Source organism: Chelonoidis abingdonii, chromosome 20 (assembly GCF_003597395.2).
Source record: "Chelonoidis abingdonii isolate Lonesome George chromosome 20, CheloAbing_2.0, whole genome shotgun sequence".
Lineage (NCBI taxonomy): Eukaryota > Metazoa > Chordata > Testudines > Testudinidae > Chelonoidis > Chelonoidis abingdonii.
Genome location: NC_133788.1, coordinates 4,919,375 through 4,941,640, shown reverse-complemented (window position 1 = coordinate 4,941,640; position 22,266 = coordinate 4,919,375). Strand labels below are relative to the sequence as shown.

Sequence of the window (22,266 nt, the reverse complement as noted above, 5' to 3'; positions counted from 1 at the left end):
GTTTCTAATTTTGTATCTCAGTCTTCTCTCAATGTCTCTGTCTTCCTAAGGTGATTGCCAGTCACCTATGGTAGTGGAACACCAATGCAGAGGCACCTTGCCCTTTCAGACACTGACATGATGAAAATTTAGGAGTAGGTGATCTATAAATATTGATGTTAGCGCCTAATTCAGCCTTTCTCGCCTGACCCAAGAATCCTGATGTGGAACAGAATAGAAACCATCATATTCTCCCTGATATGCAGTTTTCTTTTACTTTGGTGCCTATAGCAATGTTAGGCACTGTGAATTACGATGATAAAAAAGATGTTGAATTAAGTGAAAACTAAGTACTTCAACACACATTAAAATAAGAAGCAAATTTCACCTCCCTCTAGGAGCCAGAAGTTATCCCCATTTTAGAGACGAGGAAACAAACAGATTAATAAACTTTCCATCCAGGATAATACAGTGAGAAGTGACAGAGGTGGGACTAGAACACAGATCTTTTGAGTCCCAGCATGCTGATCTAACTAGTGGACACCTCCCACAACTCCCTGCTTATGTTAGTTGTCTCCAATACTAACTTTGGCACCAAAGACCATTTTAAAAGCTCATCAAATGCTGTACAGAAGGGTCACAGCTAAATTCCATTTGATTCAGCCCTGTTCATTTTAATAGCCTCTCTCAAGCCTTGGAATTTATATACAGTAGCTTAAGTCTACCCTCATACTCCCTGTGAATATCCTGAATCCCTTAAATAAGATTCACCCACCCCTTTTGCAAGTATCTAGGACAGCCTCATGAATCAAAGCTGGCATTGTGGGCAGCATGCAGAATTACTGTAGGTGCCTGCCGTGGAAACTACGTGACAGCAACATAATTGGGGAAGGCAGCCCGCATGGCCGATGCTAATTAGAGACTCTAGCAGATGGAACAGCAGCTATTCTGCATGGCAGAAAACGCCACCATATAGTTCACGCCACTGTCTTCACAGTCTCAGCTCAGATTCCAAGGCCAGAAAGGACCATTGTGATCATCTTATCTGTCCTCCTATGTAACACAGCGCACAGAAATTCCCCATGGATGCACACGGAAACACAAACCCGTTCAGACACACCGCCTGCAACAGTGCCAGCATCAACCCTTTCCAAGGCATAGCTATAAACCAGATCTCTCTCTCTTCCCCATCTCCATTTGAACACTGCTGTTAAATTAAACCCATGTCAGTTATACAGCAGGTAGGCGACCGGAAACCCAGCATATGGGTCCTGGCTAAATTGCAACTGTAAATGAGTCAGGGTCCTACCTTAGTCCCTGTAGTCAGGTTAAAACCCAACTAGTCCAGTGTTTTGACCATCAGTGCCGATCTGCACTACAGCATAATTGAATCAAGGGACAACTATGTTGTAACCAGGACCCTAGCTATAGTAGAGAGAGATGAGGCCATAGCCACAATGTGTAGTGAGGACTCCACATGAGAATGAGAGACAGGTAGGTAATGGTCACAGCCTTCAGCCAAGATAAAAAAAATGTATCAAAATTAAAAAGGAAAATAAATAAAACAAAGAACCGGAATCCTGGAAAAAAGGTCTATGAGCAGTCTGCAGTGGGACAGAAAACTCAGGGGCTGTGGTCGAATGCCTGATTTGACCCCAATCATCCCAGGCACCATCAGTTAAAATCAGAAGAATCCTTCTGAAGCACTCTCCTTTCTCAGCAGCACTTCACTGCAAGCTGGTCACACAATGGCCAGCGAGAGGAGAAGGGCCCTGGCTCCTCTTTGGATGATCAGTGTATTTGGACTCCTGAAAGCTCAGCTGGCACTTTCTCTGCAGGGGAACCTGATGCGTACTGAAACTTGGCCTCCAAGTTCTCCATCCCCGTGGGTATCCGAGAATCAAGCAGACATGCACCTTGGGGGGAGTGGGGATCAGCTGGTTGGCAGCAGTGTCCAGGTGAGGCACCGAAGTGACTCTGCACATAGAATTTCCCAAAGACAGGGTTAGTTTGGTATGGGGGGGAACCATGGATGTGCGCTGGTGTGCAGTTGTGCCAGGATCCCAGGCTCTGGGCACTGGGGTGCTGCAGCTGAACCACAGGAAGGGCTGGAGGTGAAGATCTCTGGGTGGGGTATGAACCTGGCACTGGATTAATCCTGAAGAGAAAAGGGGAAATAAAAATTACAGTGTGTTCACATCTGGCATTTCCAAATATCTACAAGTGCCTGCAGAGAAATCGTTCCTCCGCACTGGAAATGTGCTCTGTAACGAAGGCAATGACAACTTACTAACTGATACCATGTTCTTATATCAAGCCCTTCATCAGAGGACTCTCAAAGTGCTGTGTAAGTCCAGTATCCCAACATTCCTGCAAGGTAAGTGATTTGCCAAAGGTCACCAGTTCAGTAGCACAGCCAGGAATGAAAGCCACATCTCCTGGTTCCCTGTGTAATGTTTTAATCATTAGATTCCACTCCCTCCTCCAACAGGGGAGACAATACAGTGGAGATCATGATATAACTTTGCAAGGTCATTTCACACCAGCACTTGTCAGAGCACACTCCCTACACATCCCAGCGGCAGCCTTCCTTTGGGATTATAAGGAGTGTTATTGGAGTTCATGTACTTACTTCCTAGTCTGGGAGGCTCTTCTCTCTGCAACAGACCCTGGAACATACTTCAGCCCTGGCATTCTCTTCAGCAGGCTGAAAGGGAACTTCTGATCCAGCTTAGATACCACCGACTCCGGGAGATCCAAACAGTAGCAATAGCCAAGACCGTCTGAGTTTAGCAGCATGTTAAGGAAGACAGCGGACGGTTCCAAATGGAGGGGCAGAACAGAATTAACTTTCTACATGCAACCACTCTAAGTACATCACCTTTGTACCACCAAACCACGGTTTCACTCAAGCTGGAATGGCTGGAAAAAGCTTTTCCTACCCCCGAGTTTTCAGATCCACTGAGCACCACGACTCTCCAGAGCGCATTCCTTGTGTACACAAAAGCCTCACTGACTGCAGTGGAAGTGAGGGGTGCAGGATCAGGCCCATCTGAGCAACAATGAACCTAAGAGCCACTAAGCAGGAGGGATAGCTCAGTGGTTTGAGCATTGGCCTGAGCTCAAACCACTGAGGAGGCCACTTAGGAATCTGGGGCAAAATCAGTACTTGGTCCTGCTAGTGAAGGCAGGGGGCTGGACTCAATGACCTTTCAGGGTCCCTTCCAGCTCTATGAGATAGGTATATTTCCATATATATATATTAGCAGCTGACAGAAAGCCATGAACCAGCACAACAAAAAGTCAGTGAGCCTAAGCAATCAGAATTTAGCATTTTTTCCTACTCTTTGCCCATCACAAGTCAGGCTCCCCACATGCTCTTTTCACTGGTTAAACAAGTCATCGCACTTGGAAAGGATACAGGCTTTCCCAACTATGAGGCCACATACGTTACTCAGGAGAGAGGAGTGGGGAATAAACCAGACCACGCAGAGCATTAACCAGGGCAACAGCACCATGGGAATGTTAACCCCAAAAAGTGGTGCCCTTCTCATCCGTGAACGTGTGGTGGACACTGCCAACATGGCAAAAGCAACTGGTGTAAATCCTTTGGCATCTTCCACCTCTGACACCCCAGAGACGACAGCCTCAAATAAGAGATACAACAGGGCCGAGGAAATGGCAAAGGCAAAAGTGAGGAAGCATTGCTTCACTGTGCCTACGTTCTTCTCAAAGCTGCCAGCAAAGTACCAGATGATAACACCACTGCATACTAGGGATATCACATCTTCATAGACAAAGATATAGGTCACCAGTCTGTGAACTGAGCAGACAGTCCTTTTAGAGAGGTACAGACAGCAGTGAGTTTGCTTTAGGCCATTTCCTGCATTAAGTTTGATCAGAAGAAGAGAAAATAAAGTAGGAAACCACAGGATTTTTTTTATTTTAATTCTATCAGGCTGGAGAAGAATCTTCCACAGAAAGGGGTGGAAGACAGACAGCTTGGGGCATTTAAATCTAGCCTGGACAAAGCACCAACTACAGTCAGGATTAGTGCTGTGCTACCCCGGGGACATTTTCTTTCTGCTCCTTGACCCAGCACCAGCGTTTGGGAAAGTGTAATGGTCCGGAAATACCTGAACTGGTCTGGCCAAAAAGTGTTTAGCCTTGTCAGGATAAGAGGTGCACCAGACCTTGAAATCACATTAATCTAATCATGGTCTTATTTCTTGCGCTTCAACTGTAACACATTAGTACCTGATATTTCTTCTCTGGCCCATCAGAAGGATATTGACAGGTTTGTAAGATATCATACCTTAGAAGTGCCACTGGGCCCTCAGACTATCCATTCTTTCTTCAGCACTGGGCTGTGACTGAACATAGTAAGTCACAGACGTCAAACCAATACAACTTTCAATCTGTGGGTAGGATTTGGTGCCCCAACAAGTCCTCCTCCCACCTAACTTCTGAGATTCTTATAATATGTAAAATGAAAGAGAATATTGTCTGATATAACTAGTTAGGACCAAAGAGAAGGTAAGAAGAGTACATGACAGATTCAGTTAACCAGAGCAGAAACACAAAAGTCATTCAGTACTTGGGGGTGGAGAACATGGGGCCTGGGGCATGAAAAAAAGGGTATGGGGGAAAAGTATGAAGAATGGAAGGGCAGATCCTTTAAACTCCTGAGATCTTAACCTCATCCTCCTACCAGAACATTGTGGAACTCAGGAACTCTCCCTTCACCCGACAATTACCAGCTTCTATGGCGTTAACATTGCAGCCTAGAAGGGCAGGTCCCCACATGAGGAGAGTTCTCCATTGAGGCTACAGTCTTCCAGCACGAGAAGGGACCTTGGGGAGAGGTGTGTGACAGAAAAGGTGTATGGAAAGGCTGTAGGACAGAAGAAGGAGGCGGAGGTGGACCCAGGAAGGGGAAGGAGGTTTCCAGCAGACAGGACCAGGAGGGAGGGGTGCCCCACGGCGGCTGGTGCACTGGAAGTTGGATCTCCTGGGGGAGGAGCCCTGGGGGGCGGGGTCCCAAGAGAAGCGAGGGGCGCAGCAGGCGAGGAGGGCCCAGGATGGGGGGAGGACACACGCGAGGTGCTGAGTCCTTGGGGAGCGGTGGCCTGTGGGGGGAGCAGCTCCCGGGGGGCCCGGAGAGGTGGGGCCCGGGCGGACCCCATGGAGGCGGGGGGTCTCCTCTCCTCACCTTCCCCGGCCCGCACCGGCCCGGGCCGCAGCGAGCCAGCGGAGGGGGGAGGCGGCTCGGCGCCCCCAGCCCTGTGCAGCAGGCCGGGCCCGGACACCAGCAGGGACAGCAGCGCGGTGAGGAAGGCGGCGGTGGGGATACACGGCCAGGCCCCCGCCCAGCCGCTCTGCCCCGGCACCGTCCGCATCCTCCTCCCTCCGCCTCCCGGCTTCTTCCGGGTTCAGACCCACTTCCGCTTCCGGGTGGGGCGGTTACCATAGCAATGGGATCCGCCCTCTCCCTCAACGACCTGGGTGGGGCGCTCTCTCCTTGCCTGGATCAGCCCAGCGCCCTGGCCCGCCCTCTAGTGGGGTGGGAGCACGTGGCACAGGCCTGTACCCCTGGCCTGGGCTGCAAGCGATTGTCTGACCCCCACCCACTGGCTGCGCCAAGCCCAAGCGGCTCAGACCCAGGGGTCAGGGGCTGGTCCCTGTCCCCACTCGGAGCCAGCGGGGGCCCTGCTTCCCAGCGTGGCCCCACAGCCACCTCGCCCACAGCGGAGACTCTCCCGCAACCTCGTGGGTCCCGCCTTTGCCCCGAACACCAGGCACGCGGCAGGGGTCAGTGCAGAGAGGAGCCTGCAGATTGCTGGTATGTGACAACAGCAAAAGCGCATTTCCAGGTCTTAAGCAACCAAAGAGTTTACAAAAAGAACAGGAGTCCTTGTGGCACCTTAGAGACTAACAAATTTATTTCAGCATGAGCTTTCGTGGGCTACAGCTCACAGAACCAGATAGAATATGCACACAACAGGACGCAGCTCCCCGTCCAGGGCCTGGATAACGGCGGTGAAGCTCTGGCTGGTCTGGTTCAGGTACCGGTAGCAAGTCTTGAGGCCGTCGCTGAGCACGTCCTGGTCCAGCCGGGGCATCACCGCCATGCCGACGCCCATCTTAAACTGCAGCAGGTTGTAGATTTCCCGGGGGTGGCCCAGCCACTTCCCCACACTCTCCATGGGGAGCCACGCGCACTCGATGGCTCCCCCCGCTCGCTCTGCCCAGCAACCTGCCGCTCCGCGGCTCCCCTGTTAGTCTCTAAGGTGCCACAAGTACTCCTGTTCTTTTTGCAGATACAGACTAACACGGCTGCTACTCTGAAACCTGTCAAAGAGTTTACGTTTACAACAGAATGTGTCGCAGTAGCACGTCCCTCCCTCACCAACTTGCCCTTCAAATCTGTCTTCTTCCTCACCAATCCCCCCGCCCTTGCATCTGTTCCCCCTCGTGTCTTGCCTTTTCCTCACCAGTCCCCCATCCCGTAATCTGTACTCTCCTATCTACCTTATGTGGCCCCCCATAACTTACAATCTGAACACCACACAATCTTTCAGACATTCATCCTCACTGCACCCCTGTGAGACAGGCTGGTGCTATTATCCCTTTTGTACAGATGGGGAACGTGGACACAAAGAGACTAAGGGCTAGAATTGTAAAGGTCTTTAGCTACCTGCAGAAATAAAAAGGAGTGTCTAAGAGAGGGAAGTGGGGGAGGAGGGTGTTGATGGGAAATGAGAAGGTTATAGGGTCTGATCCCAAACCCAGCAAAGTCAATGGCTTTTTCACAGGGAAGTGAAGGGATCTTGAAAATCATCACTCCCGTCAGGCCTTATGGGGCTAGGCTCTTTTGAGAATCACACCAGGGGCTTCTCTGCATCTGTAGGCACCGATGTACATTTACAAATCTGGCCCTAAAAGACTTGCCCAGGGTCACACAGGAAGTCTGTGGCAGAACGGGAGTTGTCACTGGATCTCCCAGGCTAACATGCTAACCACTGGACCATCCTCCATGCTTTCCTTACTAATTCCCATTTCAGATCCCCTTGCTTCTGTCTCTCACTATGGAGCTGATCTAAAGTCCATTGACTTCACTGAATCTGGGATCAGACTCTATAACCATCTCACTTACCATTCTCAATAATCCTGTTCCCCCACTCTAATCCCCCCATTCCCCTCTTTCAGCCACTCCCCTTCATTTCCATAATGTTGGTGCAATACTTTGGAAATGTAAAGGGCTATAAAAGTGCTAAGCATCATTATTATTCCTTCCTCCATCTCTCTGCTGCTCTCCCACTGCCAGACCCATCAGAGAGCAGTGTCCCCTTGTTGCTGAGGCCTCCAGCATTTCAAATCACTCTCAAAATAGTATGTTTAGGTGACAGGTTAAATGGTGTGATTTGCAGCAGAAGAGGCAGCAGCATCCCCGAAGCATTAGGAATAAATCCCTTCCCCCACTTCCTGATTCCTACCAGTTCAGCGTCCCTACAAAATGCACTGGGCGATCGTTCTGGTCACAAGATATAACTATATATTTCCAGGCGCTCTTTTCCTCCATGTACTCGCAGTCATTAGGGTATTCCCCAGAAAGCCTGCAATTAGTGACCCTGAATTTACTGATACTCTTTTTACTCTTGGCCCTTTATGACATGCACTTTCCCCATGGTGCATGTGGCATCGATAACCTCCTCGCAAGCATGAATGAAGGTGTTGAGTTTTTTACAGCCATCTCTAGTCATCGCGATCCGTTTGTTTCTCATTTCACTAGTACATCTGTTGTGGTCTATGGTGTCCGGCAGGGTCAGATGTTTCCGTCTGAAGGCCATGGGGTTCTAAGCGCAAGAGATGCTGATGACAGACGTACCAATGAATAACAGACATATCAGAGACATTCCCTTCAGAGCCATGTTGCTTAGATGGACCTACATTAAAAACAAAGACACCAAGGGATGGAGACCCAAGGAAGGACTTCATGGATTTACAGATTTTAAGGCCAGATGAGACTATCTGTCATCTAGTCTGACTTTCTGCATTGCAGAGGCCATAAAATTTCACCCAGTGGATTTTTGCATCAAGTATTTAACTTCTGGTCAAACTAAGAGCTTATCTTTTGGAGATCCGATCTTCATATAAAGATCTTAAATGATACAGAATCTACCACATCCTTTGATAACTTGTCCCAAAGGTTAATTACCCTCCATTAAACATGTCCACCTTTGACTTCCCACTCGCCTTAAAATGTCTCGCTGCTGCTACACCAATGCAGCTTCATTGGCAACAGCAAGGGCAGTAGACAAGGCCTTGGCAGCCACAGGCAATTTTACCATGGTGTTATCTAGTATTGCTGTCAACAAAGTTAGATGATAGTGTGGTAAAATTGCCAGCACCTTGTGCACACTCAGGCTCCCATCCATCATTGCTACCATTGCCACCTGAAATAGCAGGAAATTCTATGGCTAAAAAGCCAAGTGTTGAAATAGCTGCAGAATCTTATTTGCAGAGCACCTGTGCTTGGTGCTGTACACACAGGAGACAGTCCGTGCTCCAAGTTGCTTATAGTCTAAGATTGACGTTGCTCATATAGTATTGCTGGCCATGTCAGTGCCTAAATAGACAGATATAATACAGAGCAAAAACAGCGATGGAGGCTGGGGATTCCTAACTCATGTGGAAGAGTATCTGTTAGATCAGCAGTGGGCAAATCTTTTGGCCCCAGGGCCCCATTGGGGTTGCAAAACTGTATGGAGGGCCGGGTAGGGAAGGCTGTGCCTCCCCAAACAGCCTGGCCCCTGCCCTCTATCCACCCCCTCCCACTTCCTGCCTCCTGACTGGCCCCCTCAGAACTCCTGACCCATCCAACCCCCCCTACTCCTTGTCCCCTAACTGCCCCCCCAGGATCCCATCCCCTATCTAAGCCTCCTTGTCCCTCGACCGGACCCTACCTGTCCCCTGACTGCCCCAACCCCTATCCACACCCCTGCCTCCTGACAGGCCCCCCAGGACTCCCACACTTATCCAAACCCTCCCTGTTCCCCGTCCCCTGACACCCCCCCAGAACCCCTCTGTCCCATCCAACCACCCCCTGCTCCCTGTCCCCTGAGTGCACCCTGGGATCCCCCACCCCCACTCCGGCCCCCTTACCATGCCACTCAGAGCAGTATATCTGGCAGCCATGCCACCCCGCCCCGTAGGGTGCCCAGACAGCAAGTGTGAAAAATCGGGATGGGGGTGGGGGGTAATAGGAGCTTATATAAGAAAAAGACCCAAAAATCAGCACTTTCCCTATAAAATCGGGACATCTGGTCACTCTACCCAGCCGGAGCTAGACGCACTCATATCCAGGAGCTCTGTGTTGTATGAAAGTTAAAAGGATAATTGGTCTCATATTTAAATGGGATTTAGCTGAAAGAAATACAGTATATAACTTCCCAGGATGCAATGTTTAGCAGGAAAAGGTAGAAATAGTTTGAACTATTTTAGACTTTTAAAGCTTGGCGGGGGATGAGGGGAGTATGGGGAACAGATTTTCAGACGTTTCAAATTCTTCTTCTTCTTCTTCTTCAAAATTAGCTTTAAAAAAAAAGCAATTTTAGCTTTGGCACCCAGGGGCCAGAAAGCATGAATGAATCCGGCCTCCTGAGTCCGTTCTATTGGCTAGAAGCACCTGGGGTTGTTTAAAGCACAAAGACGTGTATCTGATTGTGCGCCTGTATCCGAATTAGAATTCTTTTGCCCCGGTAAGAGTGCAGGATTCTCTGACGGGTGCAGGGATTCTGAGCGGTGCTGGAGTCAGAGAGCTATCTGAGAACTCCATATACTGCTGATTTTGATCTCTGTCACCCCGCTGCTGAATGCTGTTTAAAATCTGGTCCTTACTTAAGTGCCTAAAAGGGAGTTGAGCGGTTTGAAAAATCTGTCCCAATCCCAAAAGCATGTCACACAGAGAACTCCCAACAGACATGGCCAATTCTTTGTGCAGAGTGCTTAGGTCCCAGGTTTACATAGTAGGGCTGGGAGCACAGAAGAAAATACAGTTCACAGAGGGGAGAGGAAGTTGTCCAGACAGAGAGACAACACAAACCTCACTTTACTTAAATATTCCAGTCACTGCTTGTTCTGCAGAAATGCTTTCACTTTCTTCTTATGGGCTGCGGCCATAGGATCTGCCTCCTGCTATTATGCCTCAAGGAAAGAAACAACCCAACTTGTTTACCAGTCTCCTCAATCAGATCTGCTCAGTCAGAAAACTCTCCTCTTTCTCCATTTAAAGAACAGACAGAAACTCAAGTTACATGAAGGTATGTTGTTCTTCTCCAGCTGCTGATGGTTATCTGAAATAACAAACTCCTTAGGATTTAAAAGAAAATTGTACAAATGGCTTATGTTTCCTCCAACTCATTATTTTTGAACTTGCTTTGATTTTGCTCTGGTCTTACATAGTCTTAAACTTAATTTTTGAAATATTTTGAAGAGATCTAACCCTTAGGTTAATATATTCATAGTGATTTAAAAGAAAATCAGAAACCCTTATTCCCAGCGGAGTGGGGTTTGCACTCTGAATCAATATTGTCCTAACCTTTAATTTATTAAAACACCTTGGGTACAGATTAAACTTCTTTGCTCAGTTTTTCTTTTCAGGTTCTCTTACCAGCTTTGAAATGGGACTTGAAATGGATTGGCAGGCTTTTGTCTGTAGCGTCACTCAAGCTTCTGCATCCTCTGCTGAAATGCTGTTTTGCAAAGTGAGTCAGTTAATTGGCACAGATATTCCTGCGCCCTCTGCTACAGAAGTATACTTAAAGGACTTTATTTTCTCTATCTCCAGCAGTGGAAGAACGCTACTGTTCCAAAGCTTTCCTGAATCAGATCCCCGGTCTTTTTTATAGTTCACTCACAGTCAACAGGGTCTGAATTTAAAGTGCAGACTTTGGGAGGGAGGAAGAGGGAATATAAAGTTAAATCTACTGTTAGAGGGATTTCCCTCAACCCTCCCACTTCCCTGGTTCTTGTCACACAGACAACAAGCAGCAAAAGACCAGAAGTCCAAAGTGCAGACAGTACGATGTTTATTGGGGTTAGTTTGCAAGCAACCTTATTCCGAAGCCCTTCACACCAGTCGGGCTTATCTCTATACACCCATGGAGTCTGTTCCCCAGTGTCCCCCTTCCCAGCTCTGACGACCACAGAACGTTTACCCCGTGTCTCCCTTCCCAGCTCTGACACCGCAGAGTGTTTACCCTGTGTCTCCCTTCCCAGCTCTGATACCACGGAGTGTTTACCTTGTGTCCCCCTTCCCAGCTCTGACACCGCAGAGTGTTTACCCCGTGTCCCTGATCCCCATTCCTCTCCCTTAGCAAACATCATTCCAATTCCGCTTTCCTCCCACTTCCTGCTTGACCCCAGTTTACATAGTAAATTCTCAGCTATCCCTTAACCGATCATTTTACTGAATTCTGTCTAACCAATCCTAACATACTGTAACATAATTCTCTAACCAGTTATATCCCACTACCCTAATTAACTTACACCCAGCAAAATTAATTATACAGCCGACAGAAACAATTAGAGAACCAGACAGATTGACAATAGAACAGTGGGGGCCATAAAGCTAAAACATACAGAAATGAAGGTTTCACAACCACAACCACATTGATAAGTGATTTCTTGCCAGACAGGATGCTGTCAAACTAAGTTTTCTTTAGCCATCTTTATCTGGTGGTGAGGGGCACTATCAGCTCAGGATTGTTTTCCTAACAGCCCAATAGCACTTTATTTCAATGTGACTGGTTTGGGAGGTGAGAGTGTGACCTACGCTTCCCAGCTTATGGCTGCACCTGTTGCTTAGCCAAAGGTAGGGTGACCAGATAGCAACAGTGAAAAATTGGGACAGGGGGTGGGGGGTAATAGAAGCCCATATATATAAAAAAACAAACAAATATCAGGACTGTCCTTATAAAATCGGGACGTCTGGTCACCCTAGCCAAAGGCCTTAACCTAAGAACAAGGCCTCAAACTGTCACAGGGAGAGAAGGCCCAGACACAGGCAGACTTGTGATTTTAATTCTTTGTTTTATACCCCTGGTAACTAGCTAAGTGATAAAAATACACCAAAGTTGTTAAAGTCTAGGCCTGTATAGGCGGGCCTGAATATCTCTATTCTAAAACCTACAAAGATCAATCTAGGACCAAGAATCCAGATCCAATTTATAATATACAAATAGAACAAGGTGGTTTGGTCCCAAGATAGGGATATGCGTTCCGCCTATTGCCCCACCACAGTTAGGGAACCGCATCACAGCAAAACCATCCACTATGTCCTGCACGTTGCCCAGGGTCTATTTATTGCCCTGGCAACTTGGGTTCAGAGCAGACCCCACGGTAGATTTACCCACTCCGAAGTGATTCCCCCCTGACCGGTAGCAATCTGGCGTTGCAAGCTTCCAAAGAGCTATTGCCACTCGCTTCTCCACTGTCAGAGCAGCTCTTATTTTAGTACTGCTGTGCTTCAGGGCTGGGGAAAGCTCTTTGCACTGTTCTATGAAAGGGGCCTCACGCTGCTTGCATGGCACCACATTGTTCCACGCAGCGGCTCCTACTTCGGCTGAGCAAATACGGCAGCATAAGGCATGAGGTGATTGTAATGCTCACAACAGTGTACAGCAGAGCTGGGTCCATGCTTGCTAGGCCATGGCGTCTGCGTGGGTAAGCCAGGCTTAGGTAGGGTTGCCAACTTTCTGCATGCACAAAACCAACCACCCTAACCCTGCTCCTCCTCTTGAGTCCCCCCGCTCACTCCACTCCCCCCTCCCTCTGTTGCTTGCTCTCACCACACTCACTCACTGGCTCATTTTCACCAGGCTGACTCAGAGGCTTGGGGTGCAGGAGGGGATGAGGGCTCCAGAGTGGGGCCAGAAATGAGTTCAGGGTGCAGGAGTGGGCGCTGGGCTGAGGCAATGGGTTGGGAGCTGGAGAACCGACGCTTGGGGTGGGGGCACTGTGCGAAGCCCCCTGGCTGCCCCTAAGCCTAGGAGCTGGAGGAACATGCTGCTGCTTTCTGGAGCCCTGTGGAGCCAGGGCAGGCAGGGAGCCCCAGGGCAGCGCTCTGGGAGTGGATGCAAGCCCTGCTAGCGGGGACGCGCTCCACCATGCACAGAGTGGGGACATGCCAAATGGCCTTGCTTCAATTGGAGGCTCAGTGTCGCCTTAAATAAAATCAACCTAGATATGGTAGACTCCGCGCCCCCCTCCTTTGCACATTGGTACAGCTCCACCCCCCCCTCTGAATGGCAACTAATTGGTACGCTCCACCCCCTTCCTCCGCTTTGCAGCCGAGTGGTAGGCGCCGCGCTCGCGGATTGGCGGTGCGGGCCTGCAGTCGGCGCGAGCGCTGTTCTGGGCGCGTGGGGCCGGTGCGGCGCTCGGGGTTCGGCTTCGGCCTCTTTCCCTCTTGCGCCAGCGGCGGCGGCGGCCAGGATGGCTTCCGGTGAGTGCCTCGCTCCGGGGGGGCGGCGTGTGACGCAGCCAGGCGGATACGGGTCTGGCCGCCGCCATGTTGGACTCACTGTTTCTCCCACTTCCCTCCCCTGGCCTCGTCTTCCCCTCGGGGGGGGAGCGTTGGGGCAGCCCTGCCCCCCCGTGTCGGGGAGGGGCGCCTCTCCCCTCGGGGGGGGAGCGTTGGGGCAGCCCCGCCCCCCTGTGTCGGGGAGGGGTGCCTCTCCTCTCGGGGGGGGAAGCGTTTGGCAGCCCCGCCCCCCTGTGTCGGGAGAGTGCCTCTCCCCTCGGGGGGGGGAGCGTTGGGGCAGCCCCGCCCCCCTGTGTCGGGGAGGGGTGCCTCTCCCCTCGGGGGGGGGAGCGTTGGGGCAGCCCCGCCCCCCCGTGTCGGGGAGGGGTGCCTCTCTTCCCTCTTGGCAGCATGGACATGGGGTGGCTCCCTGATCTCGTAGGGGCTCCCGTGGGGGTGAGCAGGGGCCCTCTTATGTGTCCTCATTGGGCTAGGCTCTGGGCGCCCTTTGGGGAGTGACAACGCAGCACTTGAAGGTGTATGTCCCCTGTCAGTGGCCGTGAGGGTGACCCTGGGGGTTGTGTGGTTCCTGGCACCCACCGGATCAGGGTGGAAACTGCTGCTGCCTCTAGCTCTGATTGCGCCGGGTGACCCTGGCATCTCGCTTTCCATGGGCCTGCGGGCCTGCAAGCACATCCACATAGCCCGAGAGGCTGTCACCTTTTCCTCATCGCTAGCAGAAAGCTGAGAGAGGGGCCTTTACATCCTCTGCCCCTTGATTTAAAAAGAGCACCTGCCTCAATGGGTGGAGGCTCTTCATACATGGAGTGGGGAGTAGAGGCTGCGCTGTCACAGCATTAACTGCTCCATAATCTCCATGGGACTTCCTTGAGAACGCACCAGTCCCTTTGCATCTGTCAACATGCAAAAATGTGTCTGACTTCTGGTACTGATACCTTGGGAAAGTGTCCTGTATTCACAGGATCCATGGTACCTAGAATGGATTGTAGATAGAGGGCTGTGGGGGTGGGGAGACAATATAAAAATAAAACATTGCTGTTTCTGCTTGATTATAAAAACAAAATCTATTTTAAGCTCTGCAGCAATGGCAGTTGAGGGAGAAGATAGAAGTCCTGTGGTTGCAGGTGCTTCCGAGAGTCAGCCTTATTTTGTCAGGATTGGGTTATTACAGTGCTGTCTCAGGGTGATTTGGATGATAGAGAATGGGTAAGAAAGGCATGAGATGTTAAGTGTCTTGTGGAAATGCACAGAGGACAGTCTTTCACCATAAAGAAAAGATTTCAAAAGTGGCTTAAAAATTAATTGAGAATGAGATTGGTCTCTTTCCCACTGAGTGAGACTTGGCAGCAAAATTGTAGGCGTTTTCTCCCCACATCCCAAAGGATTTAACAGTTTGGAATTTGAGAATAGGTTTTTCCATTTTTGCCTTACTGTGTTGCTCAAACTCACAATTCTCCTTATAAAAGATAAAATTTAGAGGCAGAGCTGTCTCAGATGCTAATAAATCAAGGAATTTGAATTCAAGAAAAACTGCTGAGGAGGCTGATTTACTGATAGGTACTGTCCCAGCCAAGGCCCCTGGGGACTTCTTACAGGTTTTTAAAAAATAGCATATACAATAACTCCCAAAATAACCATCTAAACTTTGTTTCAATTTAAGAACCTGTAAAATCTCTCTGTTGATCTCAGGTTTTAGTAAATTATTGTTTTTACAAAGCCTGAAATGTGATACTACCATCTGAAAATAGTTATTGCCTTTGTGTGGTGTTTTTTAGAAGTTCCTGCCCTGAGTAGCTTACAGGGTGAGGCCCTGATCTTGCTAAGACTTACATGTGGCCTTACATTTAAGCACTTATGTAAATGTAGGCAGGATTGAGTCCTTAATTAGACACGGTGAATGGAGGGGCTAGATTTATAACAAATGTAGATATATTTTTCATGGAAAACTTAATAATTTAAGTGCTAATGTTTAACTTTTTTGAAATTGAGAATAAGGAAGGGCAAAAGAGAAGGAATAGACATCACTGAGAGGTCAGCAGTGGAGAGCTAGTAAAAAAAAAAAATGGATTTGGAAAAATAGTATAGGCAGCAGTATGAATAATGACCGGAAGGTGGGAGTGAAGTAGAGAAGGAGTGACAAAAGAGAAAAGAGTATGCATGATGTGTGTCACATGAGAAGAGCTGGGAGAAGTGAGCTGAGATGTAAGCTGCTGGGAGGGATTGTGTTGCATCTTGAAAGTGAGGACAGTGGAAAGTGCAGGGAAGGCATTTGTTGGATGGAAGGGGGAGACATGGTTAAAGCAGCAGGAATGGATATAATTTTATCTCCAATGTGTTGGTGAGATTGAAGTGGTGAGAGAAAGGAAGGCTGGAAAAGAAGAGGTCACAGTAGTCCAGGTGAAAAAATCATGGAATGAACCCACAGTTTCGCTAATGGTGACAGAGATAAGTGACAGATTTTAGAAACTTTTTAGAGTGAGAAACAACAATATTTGTCAAGATCCGATGTGAGTCAAGGAAAACAAAGTCAAAAATTAAAACAAGCTTGTGATCTTGAGTGTCAAGGATAGTTGAGATGATTAGAGTGGTCAGATGAGTTCAGTTTTTGACATACTAAGTTTGCAGAGACAGGCCATATAAGAGAAGAGAGAGAGGTGCGAGCCTGGGTAGATGAAGGAGAGAGGTGGAGTGAGATCACCAAAAGTTAATAGTGGACTGTGAAAGTAGGCTTGGCTGTGTAGGGTGATATAAATAGAAGCCATAGTTATGTTCAAATTTTTCATCTCTGGAGACTTAAATTTGGATTGGATTGCAGGTGAATTGAGGAAGTACTTATAAAAAGTAATTACACGAATTGTTAAAATTTTGGTTGTGACTGGTATTGTAGGTTCTAAAGGGACCAAAGCTGGCATGGGAATGGGTAAGTGACATATATAGATGACATGTAAAGTTCAGTCTCTAACACAGTGATGGGCACCCTGCCGGCCGCATGTGACCTGTCAGGGTAATCTGATTGCGGGCCATAAGATATTTTGCTGATATTGACCATGCACAGGCTCGGCCCCCCACAGCTCCCAGTGGCTGCGTTTTGCTGTTCCCAGCCACAGGGACCTGTGGGAAGTGGCGACCATCATGTCCCCCGCTGCTGCCTGTAGGTCCCATTGGCCAGAATTGATGAACTGCGGCCACTGGGAGCTGCGGGGGACCATGCCTGCGCACGGTCAACATCAGCAAAATGTCTCACAGCTCGCAATCAGATTACCCCGGTGGGCTGCAGGTTGCCCACCACTGCTCTAACAGATACCATTTCACCAGCTCTATCAAGAGTTTTTGACATTACCCACTGTAAATGTTATCGGCCATTAAAATGTAAAAAGCCAAGGAAATCTGCCTTGATTCATAACTGTTGTAGAGGGAGGAATATGGTAGGCCTAATCTATAAGGGAAAGGCAATTCACGGTTCCAAAATATTAAATCCCTGATACCAGGCAATGGGCATGCCACCCTAATGTTGCTCTGATAGCTTTAAAAGTCTAGATTCGTAGACCTGATGTGGTAATAGTATATTCATGGGGAGCTTCAGGTGCAGAGTTTGCTGCTTAGGGCCGTTATTAAGATGTTTTACAAAGTACAGGTTTAACTTGAGCTTAATTACTGTAGTTCTGAGATTTCTCTCTCAAAATCCATATTCTTTTAATGTACTTGCACTGTCTGAATCTGTTTGCCTGCTATCAGAAAGATTCCATCATTTGGAAGTAGAATAGTTAAGTCTTGACCTTTGTTCGGACAACTTGCATCCTTTGTAAATGAACAACCAAAACTGGGGTTTCTGTCTGGCTTGTGCTGGTCATTATAATTTTCCTGCCACTGCCAAAAGGGAGAGGAATGTCATGGAGTGGAGGAAGGCCTTTCTTTCCATTAATACTCCCCCAAATTCCACTGTACCCTCAGCTCCTTTGCCAAGAAGAGCTCTCTAACATAACCCATTGTCTTAAAACGGACATCAGATAAAACTGACAGATTTGGCTTTGCCTGATTTCTTTATTTTAAGATATTTATGCTGTACTCTAAATCGATAATGGTATTGCATTCTCTAGCCATCAGAGGATGCCCATTCATCAGTCATGCAATTCTTAAGACTTAAAGTGGTGTCATCAAAGTAAAATCTGTATTTCAAAAAGCAAGCCGAAAGTAGTTACAAGTACTGCACTTGCCTGAGTTCCACTATTAGTTTTGTTGTTTTACAAACAGATTTAAAAAAATGATTTTCTCTTGCAGACGAAAGGGGAAACTGTCTGACTATACAAGGAAAATAGCTAAACTGATAAATGCTGTCAAATGCACAAAGTAACCTGAGAAAATAATTTTTTTCTCTGTTTCATTTACAATAATTTTAGGAGCTACTTTGAAAGTAATAGATAAAAGACTTTCAAAGAAATGTCTTTTTTCAAGTTGATGTCCCTTAATGACTTTTTGACACAGTGCTGTTTTGGTAACTGTCCCTTTTGACTACTCTAAAACCTGTGTAATAAACATGTAATGCATGCATGCATAGGTTGACTTTTTTTATGCAGAACTCATTTCTTTGAATTCATTGAAAATCTATAAACGACTTAGAAGAAATTCTGGATTAACCATTTACTTCTGCCTTTGGTTCTTACTGTCTTCACTCTATTTATGAGACTTTTTCTTGTTAGTCCTTACCTAGGTGCTCTAGAATTGAGGTCTTATTTGGGTGAATTAGAAGTGCTCAGTGCTGCTTACCAAAAATATATATATATTTTTTTAAATAGATTCTGGAAGTTACAGTCAATCTGAGGGCCAGCAGCAGAGGTATGTGTGCCTTTTTTTAATGCTGTCAGTTGTTGTGTGGGTCTGCAAAAAAACAGTGGGTGAATTCACCTCATGAGATTTGATACCTTGTACCACCACATCAAGCCCACATTCTCAGGGAGTTTTAGGCACAGAGTTCAGCCCACAAGCTCCCTTATTAAGATATCCTACAAGAATTTACATTTGGTTACAAATATTCATGAGGGAAAGAAAGTAAATAGGTTTAGGTCAAAGTGACAGTGGCTAACATGTTAAGTACTTTTGAATGTGTGTGTGGATGATTCCATAAATATACACAAGTATTTTTTTCTTTTTGTTACTTTCTTAAGGTGTAGTCAGAGATACGGTAAGTAGTAAGACATTGGGCAAAATAGGTAGTCAGAAGTGTCAAGTGAGGTAAATTTTCTTCCCAAAACTAGTTGAAAGAACTTAACCTACCTTTGTGCTTTCTGAAATTAATAAATTCATAGATAAGAAATTTAAAAACTGATTCATAAAATAGCCACAGGTGTTTTCCATGTGACAGTCTTTCCCATGCATTTTAAAATTACAGGGCTGATTCACAATCACTTGTATGTGTTTGTTATTGGACAAGTGGCTCTCTTAAGCTCTTTCATTCCCAGAATCCCTCTTCTAACCAATTGTAGGGATTTGGCTCTCAGCTGCACATAAAATGTAAATACAATAGCTGGCTTGTGTTATAACCCTAAAACCCCAGTTTTACAATTGGATCTACACAGGCAGACCTTTATGCCCATACACAGTTTCAGTGAATTTGCTGGGGCTCTCCCCAGGTAGATCCAATAGCAGGATATCGGGCTAAATCTGGGTTTCACCATGTGAAGTTGATATTTAAAAGTGTTGTATTGAAATTGGAAAAATGGACTACAACTAAGTTTGTGCACGTTTGCAGAAATTAACTTGATTCTGGAATTTGTGCAGTATTATAATCTGAATTGTGAAAAAGATATTCTAGATAATAGTATCCCTTTACAAAAGTATTAAAATCCTGGATACACCTGAGTGTTTTAGTGAAAGTGTCTACAATATGTCTGTGTACATTAACTTATGGTTAAATAGGTCATAGCGATGTATGTTTTACACAGCTGAACCTACCTATTTTAGTTCATAACTTTTCTGTGACGCTCATGTTGGATTCAGGAAAATGGGACAATATCACGTAACTGTAGTCTGAAGCTGGTGCAGTTTTTCATGAGGATGAGCTACAATATTGTTGGACTCCTCAGCAGATTATCATAGGAACAGTACTTGAGTAAAAGCAGGGCCGGCTCCAGGGACCAGCAAAGGAAGCAGGTGCTTGGGGCGGCCAATGGAAAGGGGCAGCACATCCGGGTCTTTGATGGCAGGTCCCTCAGTCCCTCTTAGAGCGCAGGACCTGCCACTAAGTTACTGCTGAAGAATGAAGCAGCAGAGTAGAGCTGCCGCCGAAGTGCCTTTCTCGCTTCGCTGCTTGGGGCGGCACAAAAGCTGGAGCCGGCCCTGATTAAAAGGCAACTGGCTTAATCTGTTAGTATGCTTTGTGTGTTTTGGTATTTGACCTTTTTTTAAGTGTTTTTTAATTGTGAATAATTTGGATTCATATAAGATTCATTTTCATTATAGGGTATTCTGGAAAATTATAACAAGGCTCAGTGCCTATACCCTAAAATCTATACTTGAAACAGAATCTGAATTTAAATTCTCCAGCTTTTGTCTACCAAATCTTTCATCTTAGTCAACTATTATTTTATCTCTGCATTTCTAATCTGCTTATCATAGTAGGCACATAGGTTAAATACATAGATGACAAAACTTAAATTAGAAATAGTCCCAAATCACAGTAAGTACAAGAAACTTGCAGTTTACATAGCATAGTTTACTATATACTTTTTCTTATACTGTGTGTTTTTTTAATCTAATACTTGATACAAGTTTATTTGACAGTGTCTGTATTTTACAGCTATTCATCATATGGCAGTCAAGGCAATCAAAATTATGGACAAGCACCACAGGTAGTTTGAAATACAGTTTGTGCTTCTCAAATTTTTTTTTTTTCTGAGTAAGAGATGATGATTGTTGGGTTAACTTGTCTGCATTAAGATATAGCCCAATATCAGTCATCAGTGGAATAAAGCTGCACTGATGCAAACCCCTAGTCTAGACAAGGAAAGACATTGTTTCCTTTAGTGGATCTTACCTCTGCTTGAAATCTTTCTCTAAATTACAGGGTTATTCTGGCTATGGGCAGGGTGGAGAGAGTTCCTCTTATGGACAGAACTATGGAAGTTATCAAGGAAACTATGGACAAAGTCAAACAGGTTGGCTAGCTTGCTAAATTTACTGTCTAGTAAATATTCATGGTTTGGTTACATAAAAAATTCCCCTGTTCAATTTTCAGGTTATGGACAAGGATATAGTGGAGGATCTGGTTATGAAAATAAGAATCAGAGCTCATATGGCCAACCGTCTTACGGCAATCAGGAACAACAAAAAGAATCATCTGGAGGGTAAGGAAACAAAGTTAACCACGTACATTTCAAGCATTGTCTGCCTGAGACACCTTGTTAGGTAGCTGTATTAGGAAACTTATTAGAGCAGCCCTTAAGAACATCCTCCAGCTCTGGAAACTTTAAATGGAAACGTAATTTTCTGATAAATGGGTTAAACAGTCATACTAGCAATTGTCTGTTCTAACAATTCTTAGTCCTGATTCCTGTGACTTCCTTATTGCTTATATTGTTGACACCATGGATAGTGTTTAATTTAAAAGTTATTTACTAATACAATATGATCTAAATAGAACATCAATAGATATTTGAGGTATTTGACTTTCTTAAAGGCCACCTACTTTCACTATAAGATACTTTGCATGACTCCTGTAGAAGTGGAAGGAGTCACTAGTCTTTTATAGTCACAGATACAAATGCTTGACTACAGAATTGTGTGTAAACCAATTTGGTGCCAGTACACCGTAGGATAGTCTAGATATTTGATAACTAAAGACTTTAAATGCCAATTGCCTGCTGTTTTTTCTTGTTCAACCAGTCTTGATTTAGGAAATAAGATGGGGAAAGCAAACTACAGTAGGGGTCTGATGTTTGTCTCAACAGCAGGAAGCTTTAGGAATCATGCAGTGGATAAAAACGTCTTTTTGTTGTTTAACTACTGTTTGTTTATTTAGGAAGTTTTAACAGGTTTACAAATCTTTCATATGTAAATATCAGAAACAAAACTATTAAAGCTGACCTTTTGTTTAAGGAGGTACTATACAAATAATATACTCCTCAGAGTGCTCTGGTTACCAGGATGTACCCATATTAGTGAGCATCATAACACCACCGTTCAAGCCTGTGTGAACATGTTGTTTCTAATGATTTTTCTTTTAATTAAAGCAATTGAAATCTCTGATTACACATATCTAGTCTTTTAACTATGTCTGTCAAATATTAATTTTCCCCCAAAAATTGGACAAGTGTGCTGTGTTCTGTATTGAATAGCTGGTCAACTGTACATATTTCAATGGCTCTCCCAGTCTTTAACATTCTCTGGTTCATAATATGGGTTAAGAGCTGGATTATTTGTAATGGGTGTAGTTGGCAAGGGAAAAGAGCTTCTCTCTAGTTCTATTCCAAACTCATAGAGTAACCTTTGCTAAAGGATGTGTGTACATTTCTGGAGGGTGTGAATTTTTTATTAATCCATGGTAGCCTAGCAGTATTTACACTGCCACAATTTTCTTCTTCAGTAAAGACCCACTGCTGTCTGGGTTAGGGCACCTCTAATCTACTACTGTTTTGAGCTGGCTGCTTAATGGATCTGTACACAGTATCTGCACTCACTCTTGGGGTATGGCTACACTTGGAATTTCAAAGCACTGCCGCGGCAGCGCTTTGAAGTGTGAGTGTGGT

At 46.1% G+C, this 22,266-nt stretch overlaps 2 protein-coding genes across 7 annotated transcripts in view; one reads left to right on the top strand and one right to left on the bottom strand.

Moving 5' to 3' along the window:
- Positions 1-228: 228 nt before the first annotated feature.
- RHBDD2 (rhomboid domain containing 2) lies at positions 229-5,419 on the bottom strand. The gene is made up of 4 exons (XM_032789646.2): positions 5,192-5,419; positions 3,401-3,802; positions 2,612-2,762; positions 229-2,137 (listed from the first exon to the last, which is right to left on the bottom strand). Exons 1-4 carry the CDS (start codon positions 5,376-5,378, stop codon positions 1,771-1,773), a joined length of 1,107 nt encoding a protein of 368 aa, XP_032645537.1. The 5' UTR covers positions 5,379-5,419; the 3' UTR covers positions 229-1,770.
- A 7,915-nt stretch (positions 5,420-13,334) lies between these two features.
- Positions 13,335-22,266, top strand: part of TAF15 (TATA-box binding protein associated factor 15) — a 29,934-nt gene continuing 21,002 nt past the window's right edge. For 2 of the 6 annotated variants that reach the window (XM_032789648.2, XM_075074062.1), the window contains exons 1-5: positions 13,339-13,486; positions 18,319-18,358; positions 20,319-20,370; positions 20,586-20,676; positions 20,757-20,865. In XM_032789648.2, coding sequence (XP_032645539.1) covers positions 13,477-13,486; positions 18,319-18,358; positions 20,319-20,370; positions 20,586-20,676; positions 20,757-20,865 — 302 coding nt within the window. In that variant the 5' untranslated portion in view covers positions 13,339-13,476. Of the gene's footprint in view, positions 13,487-18,318; positions 18,359-20,318; positions 20,371-20,585; positions 20,677-20,756; positions 20,866-22,266 lie in introns of all 6 variants that reach the window. The other 4 variants (XM_075074064.1, XM_032789649.2, XM_075074065.1 and 1 more) reach the window with 4 other exon arrangements.

Bases quoted from the DNA above. Each gene is read 5' to 3' on its own strand.
- RHBDD2 (XM_032789646.2), bottom strand. From the start codon at position 5,378: ATGCGGACGGTGCCGGGGCAGAGCGGCTGGGCGGGGGCCTGGCCGTGT. The intron at 3,803-5,191 runs GTGAGGAGAGGA...CTGTCTGCTCAG, and splicing joins GCCGGTGCGGGCCGGGGAAG to TTCACAGACTGGTGACCTAT. The intron at 2,138-2,611 runs GTAAGTACATGA...TTTTCTCTTCAG, and splicing joins AGAGCCTCCCAGACTAGGAA to GATTAATCCAGTGCCAGGTT.